The sequence below is a fragment of the Melanostigma gelatinosum genome, assembly GCF_949748355.1.
Source record: "Melanostigma gelatinosum genome assembly, chromosome: 6".
Classification (NCBI taxonomy): Eukaryota; Metazoa; Chordata; class Actinopteri; order Perciformes; family Zoarcidae; genus Melanostigma; species Melanostigma gelatinosum.
This window is the reverse complement of record NC_136639.1, coordinates 16,596,675-16,621,313: the sequence shown is the minus strand read 5'-3', so window position 1 is coordinate 16,621,313 and position 24,639 is coordinate 16,596,675. Positions and strand designations below refer to the sequence as shown.

Genomic DNA, 24,639 nt, shown 5'->3' with positions numbered 1-24,639 from the left:
TTACATACTTCAAGAGTTGCTGGAAGACATGTAAAAAACCTAATTGGCATTCACAAACATTGTTTAACAATATAAATAAAAGCACTGCTGCTATTCCTTTGGTTTTAAATGGAAAATTAAATTGGCATGCATCGTGTATCAATAAAAATCATAATTTATTTCAAACGATCAACAAGCTTTCATACCAGACATAAAGAAAAAGACTCTACTCCATATTTTACCATGTAATAAATACAGCAACTTCATATAATGTAGAAATTAGTTTTGGGGGAAATGAATGAGCCGATTTATTAACTGTACAAGTTATAGAGCAGACTCGATTTTGTTGCTAATGTTTTGGCGAACACCAGCGGGGGCCTCTGGATGATTGAAAGGGCTCACTGATGCACTCTTCCTTCTTAAAAGTGATTTCATGTCCAACTCTTTCTCTGGATTTGCCACGGCAGAGATGCTCGGTGATGGAGCGCTGCGGTGTCAATCTGACATCCATTCTCCTTTGCTCTCAGGCTAAATACTGTGACACAGGAACTCTCCCACAGTTTGCAGGCACACTGCAATTTACTGCCGCTGCTACAGATCACTCAGAGAGAGAGAAATGAGAAAACTGCTGGGAATGAAAAATGAAAAGGAGTGAAGATAAAAGAGAAGAAGTAAATAGGAGCTAGAGGGAGGACGATGGGACGCTTCTATTCAGAATGATGGTCTTATCTCTGAAAACTTGTCTCTGAACACAACATGCCCACAGACAGAGCTGACTGTGTGAAGACATGCACACGAGGATGAAAGCACACACACATACAGAGGAGAGGCTCCCATGCGGGGGAGTGCGAGCAGATTACAGGATGAGAGGAAACACAGATCAAAACGTAGCAGAACCATCACTGCCTTCACAGAAACAACAGGCCAAACGAGAAGCGAACAGCGCCGAGGCATCCATCATGTCGCTGCCGTCAGGTAATAAAACAGACTGTGTGATCACAGTTGCAGGTCAACAGGGGTCGGATGACCCCGCGGGGCTCCAGCAGGGGCTGACGTGGTGGATGCTGCTCTTATCTCAGCACCGCATTACAAAGGAACACAAGCTCCCCTTCAAACTCCTCCCTGCTGGCATTCACAAAGCTTTCCAACAACAGCCTTCCCTCGACCCCACACTGTGAGAAACCGCTGATCGAGGAGAAGAACAAACCTCAAGACTCTTTAGTAACATCTATCCGCAATGTAGTAACAACATGGCAATTATTGTTGTTGTTTGGTTTAGGAAATGAAAATAGTAAAAAAAAAAAAAAAAGAAGCCCAAGCTGACATTTTTACATTGTTTGTTTTGTCTGATCAACAGTCCAAAACTCAAAGACATTCACTTTACTGTGATAGAAGTCTAAGAAAACCCCCACAAATATTCACATGTGAGAAGCTGGAGATAGTGATTCTTTGACATTTTGGCTTCAATCAATCAAAACTGTTGATTTTGATCGCTCAACTTATCGATTAACAGTTTTAGTCTGATATTACATAAAATAGTTCATAATCTGTCAAATGATTGTTCCAAAACTCAACGACATTCAATGTATGATTCTATAAAAAAAAAAAGAAAAGCAGCACATCCTCATATTTGAGAAGCTGTAAGCAGAGCATGATTGGAACCTTCGTTTGATAAATGATGTCACAGATCGTATTTAACAACCTGTACCAGCTCACATGTGAGACAGTCTTGAATACGACTTAAAGGATGTGAAGCTGTTGAAAGCATCACTGAACCGCATGTAGGCTGAATAAAATGATTAATTTGATTATGATTCATGGGCGATTCTACTGTTTGCCTTTTTAATTACATGCAGCAACCATCAGCACAGTATTAATCATTACACGAACAGGATTTGTTACATCTGCAACTATCTCATCATTAAAGCAGTTTAAAAGTAATTTAGAGATGAGTGGTCAAGATAAAGATTCAGTGTCCAGTTTAAGAAAGAGGAGAAGTCCCACTAGTCTGCCAGAGACGTACGGGGTCTTTTGTGGTCTTTTGTTTTGTGTGTGTGTTTGCAGTGTGTGTCTGTCTGGCATGCAGCATATGTGTGTGTGTTTTCCAAACATGTGTGTATCCTGTCTGTCCTCCCTTCTTCAGCGCTGATATCTGGCGGTGTGAGTTGTGCTCTGGAGCAGACCTGGAGGTCTTGGCTGACAGTGACCTCACCTCTCCAGGCATTTGGTGCGGCAGTAAAAGCAATGGATGGATGTGTCTCACTGTCTGACTGCAAGCCCAACAAATGGACAGTACATTAAGGTATGACACACTGGGAGATAAGGAGAGAGTGCTTGCGCTACTTCGCAGTAGTCGAACACAGACAGGTTAAAGTACAGAGCGGCTGCTTATTAAGGATTTCAAGATGCAGCGGTCAGCCAAAAACCATCAGCGGCACCTCTCATGAGCTCTTAATCCTCTTACTCACCCTCTGCTATTCAACACGTTTTAATTGATTCATAAAAGTCACTATTAAGAGATTAAGTTTCAACATCCACACACGAAACATGAAAGCTAATTGCTGACTTCGTGGGCTGTTTCTGTTTTATCTGCAGACTGTTAAACTACTGATGAAAGCTGTTAAAAACAAAAGTGACAATTTACGGCAAACCAACCCTTAAAACTCAGTCTACACCCATCTACATTAAGCTATTCACCAGACCACTTTACATAAACAGAAAAAGTCTTTCAGTTGAAAGCTTCAGAATAACACATGACGTCACTCGGCGGTGAGATGATCAGACTCAACACAAGAGGAAAATTAAAGCGGTTTTATACTGTTTTAGCACTCAAGTCCTCCTCCCTGTGTCTGTGAGAGGGTGAAAAACTCAAAAAGTGCAAAGGGTTACCATAATTCATACATGAGATCATGAGCCTAAGGGCTGATTTCAGAGCGACAAAGTATCTTGTAGCTGTGAGTCATGCAGACTACACTTCTGTGTCTCCCAGCGCATCCACTGAGCTTATTTACACGGTGGTCATATGACAGTGAGATAGGTAAATAATATTTTGTCAGACTTGTAAAGGGTCCAACAAGTCCTTAAAACAAAACAAAATATGATTTGTCCTTTCCAACAACAAACAATCCAATGCTGTCATTCTTCTTGGGAGGAAAGTCAAGAAAGGGTCAGTCCATCCAAATGGCAAACTATTATTTGCAACACAGTGAGCGCCACAAACTGAAATCCATTTGCATCCAAAACAACGACCATAATGATGAATTTCGAGGCCGACCTAGAATTATGTATGAAAAAACAGTAGCTATTCTTGCTCGAGGTAGTTTTCGAACTTGGGAGTTCAAAATGGCCACTTTTTGACTCGAAAATGCAAAAACACGATTGAGTTTCAAACAAGCATCAAACATGACAGCAGCCGTTCCCTTTCTCTCATACAAGTCCTAAACTTGTATGTGGGATACTGAAACATTCTGCAGACAAATATAAACGTTGTGCTCCACAACTTCCCAAACAGGTCCAGGGATTTTGTGACTGGGGGTGTTAAGGACGACTAACTAGTGTTCATCAAAAGATATGGTTTCACAAAGTCTCTGTGGACTCTTTCATCTTGTAATGTGGTAGAAATAGTATCTAGCCTATGGCATGAACGTGGTGCAAGCTGTCCTTGGCCAATAAGCAGGTCCCTTATCCCTCTGCACAGTCGACTGCACCGCACGATGCCATTCCCTTTCAACATCTACACTTTTCATCAACAATTCTAGCCCAACTTTCATTCAGACGTCAGCATCGGAGTCAAAATGCTGACGATAGCCATCCGCGCTCCACCCGTCTGCTGCACACAGCCTCTCAGATCGGTCCTTCGAGCTCATCCAGAGAGGAGGGCGGCTGCTTGCTGCTGACAGGAGCTGCCTCGGTCGTGCCCGAGAGCCTCCTGAAAAACTCTGCTGCACTTTTGGAAGAAAAAGTGAACCGGCGGTATCTGCGTCTAAGGTTTCTGCGCTGTCAGGTGCAGCTAGGGGAAAGGAATTCCAGCTTGGTGGAAAAGAGCTGCTCTGATGGATGAATGATATTGAGCAGTGTTTGTAATTCATCTCCCAGCGTGCCCTCTCCTCTCTCTGTGCTGATCGGGGAGTGTTTTTAGGCCTCCGTCACAATAAGTCATCCACAGAGAAAGTATTAATCCACTGCTGAGACTCAACTGTCGCTCTTATCCAGCTCTGGAGTCTCCATATTGCTGACTACAGTTTTCAGTCTTCAGTGTAGATGAAGAGAAAACAGGGGAATAAAGTACAACCATGTATTACAAGGTGCACTCAATTCTCCCCGGCTATCGCAGTTAAACGTCTTCCTCGATGTTGAGGCACTTGTATGGTGCTGTAATCACTCTTTTGATTCACTGATACTCAGGCGCTAAAAGGAACACATTGTGCTCCCTTAGCATGACCAGCTCACTACATACAGCTCTGAAGAAATTTAAGACCGACACCGAATGAGTATGTCAAGAAATATCCTGTGCTGGTCTTGATACGGTGCTGCCACTTAAGGAACAATACTTGCTATTATTCTGCAGGAAAGCACAAACCCCTGCACCCCTCATTTCTCTGCCCTTTCACCCCTTTGGCATCCCTTTGGCTACCCAACCACACGCAGGGGGTAGCGGTGCATGGACTGTGAGACAGAGCACACAAAGACTCGGGAGCCTCAAATCTAATTTTACTTCTTAAGTTCGGTTACATTATGAAGAGATTAGGTACCTCAAAGGAGCATTGTGGTTCTGGCTCGTAGAGGAAGTAGGAATGATGCTCATCACGGTTATTACTTCAGCCTGTTCTTTGTCCTTTTAACAGGAACAGGAACAGGCCTTTCCAGTTAAGAACACCCCTCCATTTCCCCTTCTCTCCATGTCCCTTATAATATTTTCCCCTCGTCTGGCTTTACACAACAGTGCCATCCCATTTCTTTGCAAGTGTCAGCTTGTGAAAACAAGAGGAGGTAAAACACATCCTCTTTTCTCTTGCCTTTCCTACCCGGCGGCGCTTGGGGAAACGTGTCCCATTGGAGTCGTGCCACCCGTTCATTAGTACAGCCAGTCTCGTTTTACACACTCATCTCTTTCTGCATCTAGGAGAGAGGGAATAGATATGTGCCCCCCCCCCCCTTTGAGGGAGGCCAGAGGGAAGAGAGAGCTGAGCTCCGAGTCTCAGGACAAACTGTAATTCTCCACTTTGTCTCGGGGTCGAGAACCCATCTGGCCGCAGATTTTGTAACTCTGCTTCAATAGGGCTCTGTCTACTCGAGTAGCCAGGTTTACACAGGCAAAGTGAAGGGTTCATATCAAATGCATGAACTGAGAATAATCCTTTTGGTCTTTTGTAAATAGGATGTAATGATGGGGGATGTCCAAGAAGGGTAACCGCTTTGCAAAGGCCAATTTGTGTGCAGGCCGTGGTTCAGTACCAGATCCTCTGAACTGTACAAGTGTAGTTTCTGACACATCAGCATCAACATTTACCTAATTTCACATCGATACAGAGTCAAGTTTGTAATATACACAAAGTACAAAAACAACTACAAATATGTAACCACTGTGCACATCCACAGAATGTTTACAGTGAAAGCTTTTACTGTTCCTCCTCATTCTCTTTACTTCTGTAATGCGTACAAAGAGAAGCATTATGTCATTTTGTGGATGTTTTTATCCAAACTACCTGACTGAGTCTCAGGCGTGCACACATTTCAGCCCCAATGAGACTTCAACCTTGAAAGCCACATGTATGTTTGACCATTCAGGGTTTGCAGAGTTGCAACAGAACCTGTGGTCGTAGCTGATGCCGTAAAGAACATGCTTTCGCCGTGGAGGGCTGCAAATAACGGATAATTTCCATTTATTCATCTGCCAATGTGCCAGTGATTTACTGCCCTGTCAGGCAACGCATGCAACGCATGCAACTCATATACAGTGTGTCTGCATTCAGAAAAAGAGAGAAAGTGAGCGCGTGTCTGTGTCCTGTACCGAGCTTATTGATTACAGAAGAGTCAGCAAGTTCAGCGTGTTTGTGCCACCCGAGTCATCTGTGCTGTAATTCATGTCGAACATAGTCTGAGTCACGTGTCTGTCTCGACATACAAACTTGATTTATGTGCGTCTTTGCTTGTGGGGAGCAGGTGTTTCAAAAACATGTCCTGCGTGTGTGCTCGTGTTTGTTTGCTGCCAGGCTCCGGCTGTGAGCGCAGTATGAATGAGTGAGAGAGCCATAAACACCTGAGGAAGCAGGAACACACAGACTGAATTTATGGTCCCGATTGAGGCAGGGGAGGGAGAGGGGGGGGGTCGTCATGCACAGCTCGGCTCTGGCCGTGGCGAGGGTCCAACCAAAACAACGGGGCTGTTAAAGCCCCCCTCTGGATGAGTCCCAGGGGGCAGCGGAGCGGACGGAATGCAGGCCTGGGTTTAGAGGTTCAGGGGTACGTCCTGTTGATAATGAGCACACCCCGCTGGGCCTCTCTGGTTCTGAGCCCCTGACACTGCCTCACCAGCGCGCCGCCACAACCTCTTCCTGGACTAGTCCTGGACCACTGAAGCATACCACACTTCCTGAACAATGTGAACATCACTCTGTGAACCTGAGATGATCCCAACGAGATGCGCGTCTGCAAGCGAACAAGAAGCCGGTAAAAGGAAGTGCCGTCTGTGCGGCACTGTAGAATGAAGATGCCAGAGTGTGCGTGGATATGAAGAGAAGCCCCTGAGACACGACCTCAGACGATGCAGCAAAGGAGATTCGAGCCCTTTCCTAAATGATGCATGTCTTACATGCTCTAGTCGTGCAGGGTAAACAACACTGCAGCGCTGAAGACGGCTTGAAGTGTAAGACAAGCAGCAGCCTTTAAACCAGTTGGTTTTAAAGAGCACATGCTGCTTATTGAATTACCGGCAGTACGATCGTTTTGCTCTTACATTGTGTGATGTACAATCAATGTACGATAATTTAGACATTCAGATGGTCGTCAATGTTAAATTTAGTTCCACAATAGTGAAATGAGACAGAGCTGGTTTTTAACCATGAAACATTGATTATGTCAATAATCTATGATGAAAGCCTGACCCTGGGTCTGAAATAAATCACAGTATCGAATCACATTTCTGCAGATCTTGGATATGTGGTTACTCAAAACTCTTGGTGACTGTATTTCACATTTCAACTTAAGATTGTGAGGGTTTTCCTGCGACCAATTTGCTTACATGCTAGAATTCATAGTGTGCCTGCACAATATATGAAATGTAACCACATTAAGACCATAATAAACACTGGCCTGTAGTCGGAGCCCATTACAGTCCAATAGATGTAGTATGAAGAGTATCACAGACAGTTGGCATATTTATATACGATCGGTTGCAAACTCAGTTCTGGGTACCCTGATAGTTGGTAGTGGGTACGATAGTTTGCCTTTAATTAGGATAACTCTACACCAAGGTGAACACACAAAGACGCAGCTCTCTCGTCTGCGACTGTACAAACAATCTTCCTGTAAAGTCCCACCTCACCAACTGTGTGTAGCTTCAGCTTTATATGAGACAAGTTCTATCATCCTCTGCTCTTTCCTCTTCTAGCGGATCCAGCGAGGTCATTTCTCTGTTGGTCAAGACGATGGGCTCCTCTGTCTAGTTTGGATGTCTCTAATTAGGCCGACTGCTGGTGCAGTTCATCCAAACCTCGTCTTCAGTCGAGAACTAATCACAACCATCAGCCCCACTCTACTCATCACCGCTGAGCAGCGTATCACAAGCACATGAGCAAATGGAAATATATATGCAAAGACCAGCACCAAAATAGAGCTCACGAGCTCAGACGGGGGCAATGGCTTTTAAATTCTACAAGTTATCCAAGAGTGCAGCGTTTAGTGGCTGGGAAACTGAGACCGAACCGGAGGGGGGGGGGGGGGGGGGTTTGGGAGGTCTGTGATACGAGAGGCCATAAATGATGTCACCACGACATGCCACAGCGACATCTCTGATGTGGTGGTCTGTTTGTGGTTTAGTATACATGGGAGTGGAGAAGGTTTGAAGGTCGGCTTCATAAAATCCCCACCCACTGAGCCACAACACTGGAGCGTCTCTTATGTGGCGTTGAACATGTTTATGAACTCATAACAGTCACAAATGAGTAGCTACATCATCAGGGCGACTGGTGGGAGTGTACAACAGCCACAGACTGATACAATGTCAGAGAATAATATTTGATCTAAAAACAACTGTTTTTATTGTATTTGTGTGGCCTACATCCACAGCGGGGGCTGAGGGTGAGACAGCAGTGAGGAGACATGACTGGATTTTACAGCGATTGACATGACTGATGTCATAATCAGAGGATGAAAGCGTGAAGTTTAGTTTGAGTTGAAACTTTAATTGAGAGAAAGTCTATCTGCAATAATTGCTGATTGACTAATTGGTTACGTTTGCTGACTCCAGCTTATCAAATGTTCTGGTTTTTCTTCGTTTTTAAAATGTTGTCACTAACAATTTGAATACATCACCGTTCGCATATTTCACTGATTTCCTGTTTTGTCTCGACTGTTGTGTTTTTAGTTGTGTTGTTTACTGTATGTTGGAGGACCACAGTGGAAATTAGAATTTTTCGGTGTTTTTATTCATCAAAAATTCAATCAATCCATCGGTTCATCAAGAAAATAGTCACCATCTTAAATAAAAGGGCAAGTAAAAGCAAAAGTAGGTAATTCAAAATGCACTTCACAGCTTGACGAAGCTACAGAAAGATGGAGAAGGAAGATGAAGACAGAAAAAGACAGAAAAGTTGATAATTCTGACAAATGAGAGATAGTGATTTGCAATAAGCAGGATTGGGTTCATTGAACTCATCACAGCTGTATGGAACCAACCGGACCCGAGGCGTACCCGCTCCATCGCTGCTGCCATTGTCTTTGCACCGACGTCAAAACCCCAAATGTGCTTCATTACCTTCTCAGCGCTGTGTTAAACAGTACCGACATCATGCCACTCTATACCGTCAAGATGAGAGATGGTGATGTTGAAAGGCAGCGAGCGGACGGGGTTAATGCAGCTTCAATGGCATCAGCTGCTGAGCGGATCAGAGATGAGAGGAAGGAGATAGAGCCCACACCTCCAGTAGTGAAGGAGGACTTAAAAGCCTTTTTCTTTTCTTTATCTGTCTACATGATAAAAGCGCCGTTACGAGTTCATGTGGCCTTATCTTGGCCAGGAAGAGAGCGTCTTTCTTCTCTCTACTCCTGATTGCGTGATCCGTCTGTTTGTGGGTCACTCCGTAAGCACACTAGTCCACTTAAACTACTGGGCGAGGGGAAATGCCTCTGCTTTATTGGGACAGAAGAATACTCCAGCTGCCATTGCATGTGTGTGTGTGTGTGTATCTATTTTCATTGCTAAAAGTTTTTTTTGCAGTGCTGACTTGACCCACTTTATGGGAAAAACAGTTTTCAATGCACTCCCGGGGGAAGTCTTGGGAAATAATAAATAAATCAGTAAGCAGAAGAGGCATTTCCAGTCCAGGAGCCAGATACATAAAACTTGACTCAGAATCAAGGTTAAGTATGTATGAAACTTTAAAAAGTTTCAGCGAAAGAATTGTGCTTCTGCATTTCTCGAAGCTCACTGCCATTTATGTTAGAGTTGAGAACGGACTAAACGCCAGGAGATGCAGGTAAGCAAATGGACCTATACTTCGTGTTGTCAAATAAACTATTATAATAAATAAGAATGAATGAATGAATCTGGCAGGAAAATTATAGTCTACCATAACTTTAGCCTTCAAATATTACAGTCAAACATAAACCATGTAGGCATAGGAAGTCATAAGTATAATCTGATGACCGTATTATTCAACAGACTGCTCTGTATGTGGTTTGCATTGAACATCCATGAAAAAATGTCATGATATTATCAGAATTCCAATTTAAATACCTGAGCCCTTATAGGACGTATCATTTTGGGATTTTTCATGAACCTGATGATACCAGCAGACACGTACGCAAGAATTGAGTTGGTTTTACGTTGGTTGTTTTGTGTCTTCAGTGGTGTTGTTTGATAATTATTGACTACAATGACAATTCCCCTGAGCAAAGCAGCGTGACCTCGAAGGGTTGGACTCTCCCATGTCTCATCTCATCTGGGGCCCTCAGCCCAGTTTGCCTTAACTTCAGCTGCTTCCAATTTGGGCTCAAGCACTTGTGCTGCGCTGGCCATTTACATAACCATGAATATCAGCTGCTGTGGCCTTTTTCTGCATGCCGGCTACAGCCTGCCTCCCTGTATGTATGTGATTTATGTGTCCTTGTGGATCTCGTCTCATGAGGACATAAATACTCTGGATTTGGCTAATTCTGACACTTAAATCTGGTTTTTTTTGTGAATGAATTGGAGCAAGAGGAGCATAACATATTGAACACCCGCTAATGCAAACACAGGGGGATCCAGGAATGTGACTGAAGGAAAAGAGGAGGGCTGAATGAGAAGCTGACTCCATGTTTGTCTGTGTAAATGACTTTGACGGTGCTGCTCTGTGTGGTCGAAGAGGAGTGGAGGTCACCTGCTCTTTTTCAGCTCCCTCCCCTCTAACCTCAGGCTGGGGTCGCTTCCCTAACAGCTCCTAAAGCCTGCTGCCATTAAAGCAGCTAATCACGCCCAACAGCTGCATCCCTCACTGTACAAATCCTCAACACCTCCACCCACACGTTCACTCTGGCAGTCAGACAGACGCGTATACCGCCGTCCACGTACTCCCACTCCTCGGTTGCTAATGGCAAGCTGCAGCCGACTGATGTTTAAAGCGCGGGGTGTTAGCGTGCAGGCCTGCGATAAGCCACGCTGAGCTGTGAAAACACAGATTACATTTCTGCGGCTTATTGCAGACAGCGGGCCGATGCCTCCCAGCCATAACGTAATTGCGACCCAAAAAAACCGCAGCCTCCGCTTGGCTGCGAGATATGGCTTGATGGGACCCCCCCCCCCCCCCCATGACAGCCGTGCTAATTCAAACCTACGGCCCCCCATATGTTGTGCTGCATGCCGGCCCCCTCCTGCGATAAGCTGCACCCATATTTATTTTAAGTGCCGTCCTGTCATCAATCAAAACAAAGCAAATATCTACTGCTGTCTCCTAGTGCCGTCTTCACACTTTTAAGACTTCATCACAATTAACATACAGAGGGCAAAGTCCAAAATAATGAACTTGACTGATATACACAACTGCTGAGCGTGCAGTCATCCTTCAGCGCTGCACTGTATATTGACACTGATGCAACCTGTACGGGTTTGAGGCTTTGAGAGCCAGCTCTAATGTAATAATGTTGCTTTTATGGGTTACATTTGATATTCTTGTGTCGCAAAATTGCTTCTAAATTAGGTATAATTGTGATATTTGTGTTTGATGTAGCACAACTTAGGATATCCCATCTAAAAACAAGCATTTACTTACTTGGAATGCCAAAGCCAACCAGGCATACATTAAATCCCTGCTTCTAGCAAGCTTATGAAAGAGCTTCCATCTGAAAATACTCAGCCTTTTTTTCCTTTCAGCTCAATCAGAGATAAAGACGATTGTGTTCCAGGTCCACAAGTAAGACAATATCTCCCAAACCGCATAGAAAACAATTAGGACCCAGTAATTACACCACTGGCCTGGAATTCCAGCCAAGTCCTTGAGGTTAGGGTGAGGAAATAAGAACAAGAGAGTGAACGTGAAAGGTTCCTGTCTGATGCAGTGCTATCTTAGTGCACTTGGACTGTGATGGCTTTAGTTTATCAGCCCGGGTGTGATGTAATGTTTTGCTTTTGGAGCCCTCGGTTTGAGTGCGACATGCCAAAAAGCCTCACGAGCCTGTGTATGACTGGATGACAGCATGGCGTGAACTCTTCCCATAATGTTCTCTCATTATATCTGCTGCTGTGGAAACGCATAATCTAAAACAGAGACACTATCTTTTCTTCAGTTGTTGATTTACATATGTTGACCAATCGACTGGCAGGCAGACGGGTGAGGACGGAAGGATGCGAGAGAAAACAACTCTCTCATCTCCAATTTAAAATATAAGCTTATCAAGACCGTGCTCTCAGCCTATAACGCACCTCCTGTCCTCTCTTGCACCTTAAAGCAGCCCCAGAGTCCTGCTGGTATGGACATTGTTGAGATCTGCTGTAATGCAGACTGGCCTTGGGAGTCAGACGTGGCCAGAGGCTTTTGGGTTGGGCTGCTGAGAGAAGGGTGGAAGTCAAGGCAGGGCGGGCGTGAGTGAATGAGCGGATCATACACATTTTCCACAGTCTGTGAAAAGCAGACAAGCAGAGGAAAATGGATGATGGGAGCAAAGGTATATAACCACTGAGATGCTGGGACTCCAAAATAGTTTTTTTTTTTACAGATATATGTATTCGGTGTTCGTTATTTATGAGATTTATGAGATCAAAAGCAATATGTTTTTAATGTCCGACCTAGACAGAAGATTTCGAAAAGAATGATAGTTGTTTCTTCTGTTATGTAACAGAGGTACTTTTTGTTTCATCCAAACTCGAGGTCAAACAAGTGCTCAAAGCCGTCTGGGAATCCACAAAGAGATGCGTAGAGATTTGCAGATGGAGCCACAAACGGGTATTAGGAGCCTGTATTTGAAACTTGCACCCACTGAACTATGTGTGCAGCTCGGCAACATTATGGCAACAGATTTAAGAGCAATCCGGTCTCCAGCTTTGCCCGTGCGGCAAGCTTTTATTTCTCCTTAAAGCAGGGCGAATGAGGCAGACAGCAGCGGGGTATCAGGTTCTGCGCTGGCAAGAGGTTCTGCTCATGTGGCAGGAGCGGAACAAAGCGCCGGTGGCCCTGGAGCATCCATGGTGCCCGGAGAGTAAAGGGCCTGTGAATGGGACCTGTCACTTCTACTCAGCTGCCGCCTGTGATCTAAGCCACCCGGAACGACGCTCAGATAAGTGGCTAATCCCAGCATCCCCGCTGGCTCGACACCCACCTACTGCCATGACAACCGGGGGGGAATCTCCTCCGGCAACAACTTAATTGGATAATTTCCTCCCTGGTTGACTGCGTGTTCCTCTGCTTTTGTTAAGTAAAGTCTGGGTTATCAATGTGTTCTTTGACTTTGAAAGCGAGGAAGCTCTAAAACAAGCAGGACATTCAGGCAGTTTGGAAGTGGAGACATTTCTCCAGCTGAAGCCTCACTGCAGCAGCCTCCAGGCCACTGGGAGGGCAGAGAGTTGCTCGCCGTTCACCTGGGAGTGGTAGCATAAACAGCCTTTCAGCAGCACAAATAAAGTGACCACTTTAAACACTGTAAACATTTATTGTCCTTTGTGTCGCAAAGCCTGACGATTCACGTTACACCCAGTCGAGTCCTGGGTCACCACATAAACAGACGCTCCGCCCTTCTCCCCAGACTGCAGAGACACGGGGGCCAGTGCCAGGGGAAGCCATTATCCACTGTGTGCGTGTGTGTGTGTGTGTGCGCGTGTGTGTGTGTGTGTGGTGGGCAGCTACTGTAGTTGAAAAATGGAAACATCAGTGCGAGCATGAAGACTTGGTTCCAGCTGGACCATAAAACTCAAAACCACACTGAAGAATCAACCCTTACGTAGTACAATGACTGTAACGATGAACACATTAAAACTGATTAATAATGTGCAAGGATCTGACTCACCCTGAAGAGGCTGAAGGATCTGATTTCGGAACTTCATTGAGAAGAATGAAGCTGGCTTATGTAAGCCTAATGGAAATCACTCCTGTTTCAAAGTATTACTCACATGTATTGGAAGGCACACATGCAGAGGGATGCAGATGGTGATAAATGGATAAGCGTAAGGAGATAGAGAATGATGAAAAGAGGAAACAGAGACGCACTCAACCAGTTTTCAGTCCTAGACTGTGAAAATGGCCCCCTTCTAGAGCCCCAACTGTTCACTTTATATCAGCTGCTGTATAACTAACGTGTGCATGTGTCTGCGAGGCCTCCTGTCTTGACTTACCTTCTTCACAGACAGCGCCGCTGAATCCTGGACAGCACCTCCACTCCAGAGAGGTCACAGTGCGATACACCACTTTATAGGAAGGTCTAACCACGGTCCTGTAGCTAAAACAAACACACACACACACACGCACAAATGTAAAGCCATCACACACATACAGGGAATGCTGTCTGTGTGTGCACTGTGACTCTGGGAGCTTTTTGAAGCAAAAATAAATGTGTCAGCGCATCTGTGATCCAGTGAGTTGCTGGAGTTATTTTTGATGAATTTGTATTTTTCATTTGAAACTGGTGTAATTTGATCTCTTACAGGTGAATCCACAAAGAAGGGATTGCTGCTGCTGATAGCACCGTGCTTTGTGCATCACTTGCAGCCGCTATCTCCCCGATCTCAAGGTCGGATCCACAAAGAAATGTTGCGCTAACGATATTACAGCACAATCACACTCATACAGTTTTGCATCTGATTGCAATTTTTCATGTAGCATTGTCGGCAGAATAAAGGCAGAGAGAAAAATAAAAAATAAAATTTCAACCCAAGGAATTAAAGACAAGTATTTGGGATTTAATATCCCAGTCTGTCGGTATAAATGCACTAATGTCACGATCAAGTCTCTGACGAGGCTAATAATTTCACTGTAACTGTGAGTTGTTTTTGCAATGAGGCTCGATTGCATGATTTGCAGAAAGGGACTGATTTCGCACCAAATGTATGCATATTATCTCATTTCAATACATGCTAATAGCACAGGAGCACAGAGATGCTATTTGCTTGGCAGCACAGTTACGGGTGCATTTCAATCTTTGCAGGTTCTCTGAAAATGACACGGTTTCTTTTTGTTGTATTTGTCTCAGTTTAGCGGGCACAAAAGCTGTGGGATCCTTTTGTGAATTCACCCCTTTGTTTATGGCGTAGAGAGAACAGTTAACCCTCCTCATTTACGTTTATTATTTCCTTCATGTCCCACAATGCCTTTTGTCTACCGCCAGGAACTAGTGTGAACTTGTATGAACTTTATCAGTAGTCCGTTACTCACAACACAACATGTGGTGCAGCTGCGTTGCCTTTTGATCTATTGTTGAGAACTTGGTATTGATTTCCTCTTGAATGACTGATGATTCACTCACTGTCAGCAGAATGGGAAGAACAAGAAAACCTGGAGGAATTGCAACATGATAGTGCGTAAGCGTGGTTACTACTCCTCTTTCACGGAGATGGCCACCATGATCCTGCAACAGCTCAGAACGGACAAACCAAACACTGGTTCCAGACAGAGACATGTCCTGTGGGCCACTATAGTTCTCCTACACAGTCAAAGTCCCAGAAAGCTGCAGGTCTGCTGAGACCCTCAGCTCATTTAAATCAAGATTGAAGACCTTTCTGTTTGCTGCTGCCTTTAATTGAACCACTTTCAATTCATATATTAATAAATTTCCTGCATTTCTGCATTTTACTACTGTATTTTATTTCTTGCACTGTTTTTTAATGTTTTAATGCAATGAATGTTCTTAATTGTTTTTAAATCTCCTTTTCTTTTGCCTCATGTTTTGATGCTTTTAATGGTTTTATGTGAAGCACTTTGAATTACCTTGTTGTTGAAATATGCTGTACAAATAAACTTGCCTTGCCTTACACGCTTGAACCACAGGAGAAGTTTCAGATGCTACAATATGCATCCGTTACCAAGAGCAACTAGATACTAACAAACTGTAGATCTTCTTTTAAAATGACCTGAAATGATATTACAGATCTTTTATTTTAGGTAAAACTGGTGGCGACTGTGGCTTTGCAGCCATTTTGCTAATGGTTTGATTTGTAGTTTTTTGCTAAGTGGGAGATAAAAGTCAAAGAAGAAGAATGACAATGATTATTATTATTTGCTATTAAACGCCACAATAGAGAAAAGGAACAAAATACCTAATAGCACTCCCACAGAGGCTGTTTGAAGCATTTTAAAGTGGCCTATTCACCATAAAAAGCTCAGCAGTAAAAGTTGTGGTAAAGTGGCCTTCTCACCTGCCTCCTGTACATCCCTGCGGCCAGCGGCACGTCTGGTAGACCCGCTGCAGCATTGTCCCATTCTGCACCTGGCAAGTCACGGTCTTGGTGACCGTGTGAGGACACCAGTTCCTGAAGGGAGAAATAGAGTGAGCGACAACATAGAAATACAGATTACAGAATAAAACAGCAGTTGTCATTTTTAGCTACAGAATAAAATCACATTTTCAAAGTAAATAATTTAAGGAAGAACGGTTCCCCACGCAGTCACATTGATTATGCTGTTTGTTTCCCCGCGGGTTCAGGTTGTTCCATCCCTTCCCCCATGCTTTTGTTTTGAAACGTCTTTATGGTGTTTGCATGGCTTTAATCAGTCACGAGATTGGCAGGAGTGCATTGTGGGCTGTATTTACACTGCGGTCTCTCTCTCTTCTATCAAAACACATCGGTTTTGTTTGCATTTGGCCCTCAGAAGAGGTTAAGTCCCTCAGGACGGAATAAAGAGGGGGACGAGGTCCCATACGGAGATTAAAGTTTTTCAACATGGTTCGTTTTGGGTAATGAGTCCACTTCCTTTCCAGAGAGGCTTCGGGAGACATAGTATCAGGAGCCGCTGAGGTTAAGATCTGATACTGAGATATCGCTGATTAAAAAATGTTCACACAGTAAAGCATTCAAAGCCACCATTCGGCTAAAGGCATCAAATCATGTTACTATAATTAATGGTGATTTATTTGAGAGCTAATCGGTTTGGTTTAAATGACCCCTCTAAGGGGAGCAGATATCTGTTCCTGATAGTGTAGGGGCAATGAGATGTGTTCATGAGAAACGTTTAGCTGGACAGCCCAGCGTCACCTCATCCCTCCACTGATCAGATCAACAAACCACTGAAGGCTGCTGCTTACTCTTCTTTTTTGCTTTAATGTATGTAAACACACTGAGGCTGTTTGAGCTGCCATATGCCACTATTATTTTATTAACAACAAAGTGTACAAATAATCAGATCACATGGCTACAGCTGGAGTACAATTACTATGGCCTGTGTTTACACAATCAGTAGATGTATAGAAAGGGGGCCGTATGTGGAAACCACAAAGAGGCCGTGCAGCTCCTCACACAAAACTACACTTTGTGTGTTCTGCTGCCAATGTGTTTCCAAGAGTGGGAGTGTGTTCCCCCCCAAGTCTGTTTGTCAATATGTGAGACCATATGTGTGTGTGTGTGTGTGTGTGTGTGTGTGTGTGTGTGTGTGTGTGTGTGTGTGTGTGTGTGTGTGTGTGTGAGGGACAGTTTACACTAAAGGAAACTGCCGATGGCGGAGGATGAGAAGCAGCCCTGAACCAGCTCCAATTAACGATCCCCACATGTGGTGGTGGGACGCACACACACACACACACACACACACACACACACACACACACACACACACACACACACACACACACACACACACACACACACACACACAGACCTGAGCCAGCGAGCAGGGGCACCTCTGAGAAATGTCTGGAAAAGACTGCAGGTATTTCCTTTTGATGTGGCTTTTTCTCTGCTATACTTTAGTCTGGATTATTGATTCATCTTGATGTTTTCCATTTATGTAATAATAATAATGTAGCCTACGGAGTAAGGACAGTCTGAAAAAGGTTCGCCAGAGTAATGTGTGAGTCTGAGATAACTTGTTCCAGGGACTACTTAAAGTGTGAAAAAGTAAGACACAGTTTGAATTAACACTAAACTTCTCAAGTAAAGCGAGCAGAGAATTCATCTGCCACATATGTCATTTTAATACAAGCCCACCCGTCACCTATCTTAGTAAATCCATCAGCCTTAAGGCTACAAAAATGAACTCAGATCTATATGATTACCCCATAATTACTTTCCCTTGTCCAGAAAAGAAATTGCTCTAATCATCAGTGGAAAATGTCAGACATTGAAGGAGCAGCTGTGGTCAGGTAGAGTGCGGAGTACCAGGAGGGGGTACTAAGCCCAGCTCCTCCCTACCACTTATCCTCCAGACCCAACAGATAAACATCTGCATTTCCCAGGCTGAGACCAGGTTTCACCTGGGAACAGCTAAGATTGTCACCAGGGGGTACGAGGGGGGGAGGTGGGGGTGGGTTTTATGGTCTCCCTCTCTCTCTCTTTGCTTTGCACTTATGCAATTACTGAGGAGGAAATGCCAACTGCTGCTGCTTCAGTGAATGAAATGAACAAAAGCAGTTGGCATAACAGAGTTCACAATTTCCCAAATGGCTTGACAACCAATAGCTGCAGTACCTCCGTAACTGATTTACACAATACGTAAAAGTACAGCGCTGCAAGAACAACACTTTCTCCGCTGCAAAGAGGATGGAGATGCTTTAAAACAATAAAGGTAACATCACTATATCTCCTCTGGGATGTGGAAGACTGAAGATTAAAAATCTGTTTTATTTACAAGCCCCGCAGCAAATAACTTTTCTCATTGTGTTACTATTATACAATGGGCCACGGATATCGCCTTCATCCAGGGACACTTGGTGTCTTTAAATCTAAAATGTTTCAGAGTCAACCCCCTCCTCTTACACGAGGCGTCCTTGGGTTATGAAGTGTGAAACCCACCAGCACCAAGCAGGCCCTCAGTGAGTATCAGGTCTCTGAGCACACATGGCACGCTGAACGCCAGGCCCAAGCGAAATAAATCATCAACCGTCGCGCACAGCCAACAGTTATGAAAGAAATCTTCAACCCTTAACGAACGGAAAAATCAGAGCTTCGGCCCATCTGTTCCTCGACGGTACAGACGCCAAGACAGTAAAACGTTGGAGGGAAACAAAAGCGTGCTGAATGCGGAGTGCTAAATGAATGCAAACGCTGACAGAGAGCCCATGAACTTGTCCAAAAGAGCTTAAACAGGTATTCTAGTAGCCCTCATTTGGCCTTGTACGCTATGAAGGCTGCATCTTTCATGCTTGCACAGAGTTAGTGCAGCAGACTGCGTGGGGAGGAAGAAGCTGGGAGCTGTGTGAACTGACAAGATCGCTAACGAGGGCAAAAACAACTGGTGAGACTAGAAACTCACTTTCCATCTACCCATCCATTCACGTACTGTGGGAGGAGGAGCACTCAAATGCAGCATGGATAGAAATGTGAAGGAATTTCTCTGAGATTTCTGTCTGTGGGAAAAATACTCGCGGAACAAAGGACAAAGACAGATGTGGCAAACGGCCAGACAGAGGAGAGGAGACAAAGGTTATTTTATCATAAGGGTCACACTTCCGCTGGGTACAGGGAAATGGAAGGAGAGACAATTATGAAGCACTGTTGTTCCCACGGGATACAGAGGAGGTACATGATAAATGTGGCACAACAAAAAATGACAAAGAGAAAAAGAGAGGACATTCACAGGGACATGAATAAAGAGAGAGGGATACAACATTCCTGGAGTCGTGAGCTTCAGCTTCTAGGAAAAACAGAAAGAACCGGAGCAACCTATACGAGACGTCGTGTATATCATAGTGTAAGAATCTGAAGACAGTATTGAATGATCAATTAACAGAGACTATTAGGGCTGGGCTATCATATTGCAGGTTCAAAGATGCCATGTGTTTTCCATGTGCAGAAGCACCTCAGTGAGGCCTTGTAGGTCAGGGATAAGTGACTCTTCACAGCGGCCTCAGAGGAACGAGGAAAACGCTCATTTGTCTTTGTCTGTTTTCAGCTTTCAGACCTGGACACCTGTGAGCTCTGAGAGTGTCTGTGTGTAACGGGTTGGTGCATCTTTAAGTGTTTCCGGCTGGAAGTACAAAGGGAATTCCTCTGAACTGAGGAAATCCCATATATATATATATATATATATATATATATATATGTCACACCGATGGCTCCATCCAGCCTGATTATAAGATATCAACGTACAATCATGTGGATCTGAGCTGAGATACTGACACTGTGGACTGGTCACCTGCAGAGTAAAGTATGTAGTTGGGGGACTGATTTAGGGCTTATTTTCATCATCATTTATCTGTATGATTTTCCAGATTATTCGATTGATTCTTCATCAAATTAATTTCCTCCAAGGTGATGTCTTCAATGTCTTGTTTTGTCCAACCAAGAGTCCAAAACCCAAGAGGATTCGCTTTACAATCGAAGAAGACTATAAACAAGAATATATATTTTAGAAAGTCCAAAAAATAAAAAATATTTGATTTACAATATTATAAAACTAAGACAGAGGGCAAATCTTCAGATTGGAAAAGATGGAACCATCAAATTGTATTAATTTTGGCTTCATTAATTTATGCATCTACTAATTGCTGCAGCTCTACACTGGTATATGGTCTCACTCCCCCCTGATTAATGTATCAGCCACCAGTGATTCAATGTGCAATTGGCGACTGCTTCTTAATACTCACGAACAATTTCCCTTGAGCACGTACATTGTTTAAAGTTATTTGACATCTAAAGCCATTCTGCTTTAAGCCACACAGGGCTCAGCCTGCTGGAATCTCTGTCGTCTTCATTCCCATGCTTAAAGAAAAGGTGGAAGCGGTTAAGATGTGTGAGGAATGAGGGTGGCCACGGGGTTCAGACTGCCTGTCAGACCATGACAAGTCCTCCGAGGGAGGATAAAGAAGTGGGCCAGACAAGAAATAAAGAAGCAGCTCCCTCAGTGTACTGAGCTCATATAGTCGTTAAGAAGGACATGGGTGAAGGAACACTTTATCAGCTCCTCAACAGAGCGAATGCAAAATTACTCGAGAGCCGTTAATCCCCTTTGATTTGGGTAATCGCTGTGTGAAGACAGGGCTGGTGGGAGGACATTCTTAGATAAGGTTTTCCTGCGACAGAATCCCAGTCTGCTAACATTAATATCCATTTCCTTTGAAGTGCACTGCACACCAATGACAAGTTACATTTCTGTCACTCAGTGTCAAGTTGCGAATGCCCACGAGAGAGCCTTCTGCTCTCTGAAATCCCACTGCTACCGTTTGGCTTTGTTGACGCACCATAAACGGCTGCTTTCACAGAGCAGGCTGGACTCCAGGTGGACTGAGGTCTTCTCATGTCACCTCAAAGCCGCTGACCTCTCTGCCTCTGAAGACGGCGGCTGACTCACACCAACAGCACCCTCGTCTCCGGCCATCCCGTCATTCCTCCCACACTTGCCGCCTCACTAACGGCAGCAAACCCACTGTGAACTCATCTCTGCTTCCCAGAACAAGCCCAGATGCGGTGGAGTCCCAGCTGCTTGTGTTTAGCAAACATGTCAACAAACCCCTTGGCCATGAGGGACAGGGGAGCTGAGCGGAGAGGTGAGCCAGTGGAGCGAGGCTGGGAGTGCTGAAAGCCACCTGGACACACCCAGAGGGACAGGCCTCACCTGAGAGAAGAGGTCTTCCAGCCTCCGGTCACATCCGGCCCACACACCGTAATCTGCACGCGCTCTCAACCAGACAGCATAAATATGTGTGAAATGGGAAACGTCCAGTCATCATTAAGCACTGGCTCTGTCCAGAAAGGGGAGCAGAGCTGGTTATCGCTCTTATAAGTGTGGTAACTCTGCGTCACAAACGCAGGATCAATGATTTCACGAGACCATCTCATCCCCGTTTTCATTCAACGACCTATTGCTATGCTATCAATCATGTGCACTTTATTACAGCCATCACCATCATCACCTCCTCATTCACTCACTCTTCAACACTTATTCAAAATGCATCCCGTCTTCGCCACTGGGATCCGCAAAGGAGCAGGTTTGACTGGACAGATGTGAGGACTACAGGTGGTATTTTGAAGAGCGCCCTGACATGCTGCTGCTGCATCTCCTGCTGCCGAGTTAAAGAGTACAACAACACACCTCGGAGACAGCGGGGGTGCTCTCTGGAGCCCCACAAGGAGAAAGGGCGGGTGAACGGGGACAACAATGAGGAAGGGAGTCAGCAGAGGGATGCGTGCTCCCAGCACAGGAAAAAGGAAACAAACCGTCAGGAAGACAATAGGACCTGGTAGATGGATGGAGATGGGAATAGCTCTGCATTGTTGTGCATTAACAAGAGGGCATAAAAAACTGAGACTGTAAGGTTTAAAAATAGACAAAAAATGAGTTATTGTGTGGATGTAACACAATACATAATTGAGGATCAACATGCAGCACAGATATCGATGTATATTAACAATATAAAGTGACTATAAAGTGGAGGCTTCTCTTACCTTTTCTGATAGACTGAGGTGAGAGAGGCTGCTGTGTGCGTCCCGGAGTAAGTTTTGTAAAGTCCCGTCTTCCAGGTCCCCTCAACAGACGTGGTCAGCCAGAGGATCAGCACGGTCCAAAGCAAACTTTTACTACAAGGCGCGGACACGCTCTCCCGTTGGCGCGGCCCCATTTCCGTGGCATCAAAAGCACGGCCAGAAAAGTAGAACTGAGCCCAACTTCCCCCGGTAGGAAAACAGCCCGGTTAGTGACTCCAGCTCGGTGGGAGAAATGTGTCAAACAGCTCCGGCTCGGCTGGAGAAGACGCGCATCCTATAGTCACTGAAGTAGCACACATGCAAATATGTCGACTAACGAAAACGATGTCTAATACTGGTTCATGTGTTCAATATTCTGACCGGAAAAATCTTAAGTGAACTAAAGAGAAAAAATGCCGCCCCGTAAACTCCCCCGCTTCTCGTTTGTCTCTACCGATGACGGAGAGCCGACATTTGAAAATAAACCTTGAATAATGCGCGTGTGTGGGTGTGAAAGTGTGCGTCGTCCTCCTTTCTGCTCTGCCTACCTCCGTCTGTCTGTGCGCACATCGAGCCGAGCTTTTTACTGCAGCGGGCATGAAAGCACTTTTATAGTCTCCTCGGGTCTTTGAAACGCGCAGCCTGCTGGCTCTGTTTCACCCTCTCAGGGAGGACAATGCACCTCAAAGGCGACGGCACATTACGCGTGCAGCCTATTTTGTTCGAAATGAATTATCGGCTGCTGCTTCTCCCGAGGCTCCTCTGTAATCACTGGAACTTGATGAGTAATTGTTATTTGGTGATCACAACTGAATATAAAACAAATTATAACTAAGTTCTGGTCCTATTAGATTAGAAAGGGTATATTTAAAAGCCCATAAAGCAAAGTTCATCACAGTGTTGCTTTAATGACTGTCTGTCCATCCAGCCATTATATGTGTGTCCTATGGTTGCCTTTAACAGTTGTCTGTCGTCTTTCTGTCAAAGCTATCAGGGACCAGGCACAGTGGCAGGAGAATAGCTGAGGTTACTGTTAACCTCCATCAGCCCATACATGTGGGACATGTAGGTTTACAGTGCACACAGCCAGTAACCACAGGGTTGCGGTCCTGCTCCAAACCAAACACCTGGCACTGCAACCAAAACCTGGGGCCCAAGGAGGCTATCTGTGGTTGGGGGTGACTACACCTCTCAGGCCCCATCATGGGCCGAGCTACAAGTCCCGCCAGCTGAGAAATATGCAGCAAGGAGCACTTGTGCAACTGGCTTGTAGAGTACTGGTGAAGTTGTCAGCTAATGAGAGATTTTGTTCACACATTAACACTCACAGACAGGCGTTCAGACGGGCACTAATCACCCTCCATACTACAGGTAGAAAGCGGCAAACAGTGTATGCACTTGAATGGAACCAAGTTAAGCCCAACTGCTCTCAATCACAGCAAACAGAAACTGTGTGGGATTTGGGGATTGGTGGAGGGAAGGAAAATGATGAGTCAGAGTTTTTTGTTTCAGGGCACCCATGGCAGTTTACGAGGCCACTCGGTGTAGGCAATAGTGCCAGCATTAACTGGAGCAAGAAGGGTTTGTGTAAATCCCTCCAGTCATGAGCAGCTGTAAAATAATTTTGACCTCTGAGGTGGGAGACGAGGGTCGGTTTGGGGTTTTCTCCTTTCTCTCCTGCTTCCATCATTTCCTTCCCCTTCACTGTGCCAACAGCAGCACGGCCTCGTCTGTAAAGCTGCATTTACTGCTGCTCACTCATATGAACTGTGTGTTCATTAAAAATGATTTCCCTCTTTTCAACAGTGAAACACAATTCCTCCCCTTCTGTGTTTGGTCATAAACATGTCGAATCGCCCACTATTCATGATAGTCTCTCGAGTTAAAGCTGAGAAGACACCTGTCTAGCTTTTACCCTCTGCCATTCAGAGGGGGGCCTTAAAGACCACACAATGTGAAAAGAGAAGTGTGACTCATCTCATATGAGACTATGGACTTCTAAGGAAAGAGACTTAAATGTAAGTGTAAAATATTTTCATGTTGCTGGTTATTTGTCTTATGATGATTTCAGTCTAAGTCCAAGTTTAGTCTAAACAACACGTTACTGATTACAGCTGCACCATATGGCTTAAAACTGTTTTTATTTCCGTGTTTCTGTGACCTCAATCACACAAGCTGCCATCTCTTCACCCAAACCTCACCTGCTTTGGCATGCTGACTTCAGCAGCCTCGATTACTTAGTGCTGCACTAGATCTGTTCGTTAAACGTTACAGTGAAGCATGCTACCTATCCTGCAGAGAACAGCCGAAAAGCTACAAAGTGGAAAACTTTAGCAGCCGTTGGTCAATGGTACATTTTCCACTGTATGCAGCAGATTATGTTCTTTTTACAACCTCACCAGAGATATTCAGCATCTACTGTCCTTTTT

The 24,639-nt window shown here is 44.7% G+C and overlaps 1 protein-coding gene across 2 annotated transcripts in view; it reads right to left on the bottom strand.

Moving 5' to 3' along the window:
• emid1 (EMI domain containing 1) overlaps positions 1 to 22,749 on the bottom strand; it is a 53,490-nt gene extending 30,741 nt beyond the window's left edge. For both annotated transcript variants that reach the window (XM_079271097.1, XM_079271096.1), the window contains exons 1-3: positions 22,193 to 22,749; positions 16,016 to 16,129; positions 14,000 to 14,103 (exon numbers count right to left, since the gene is read on the bottom strand). In XM_079271097.1, coding sequence (XP_079127223.1) covers positions 14,000 to 14,103; positions 16,016 to 16,129; positions 22,193 to 22,365 — 391 coding nt within the window. In that variant the 5' untranslated portion in view covers positions 22,366 to 22,749. The remainder of the gene's footprint in view (positions 1 to 13,999; positions 14,104 to 16,015; positions 16,130 to 22,192) is intronic.
• Positions 22,750 to 24,639: the final 1,890 nt, after the last annotated feature.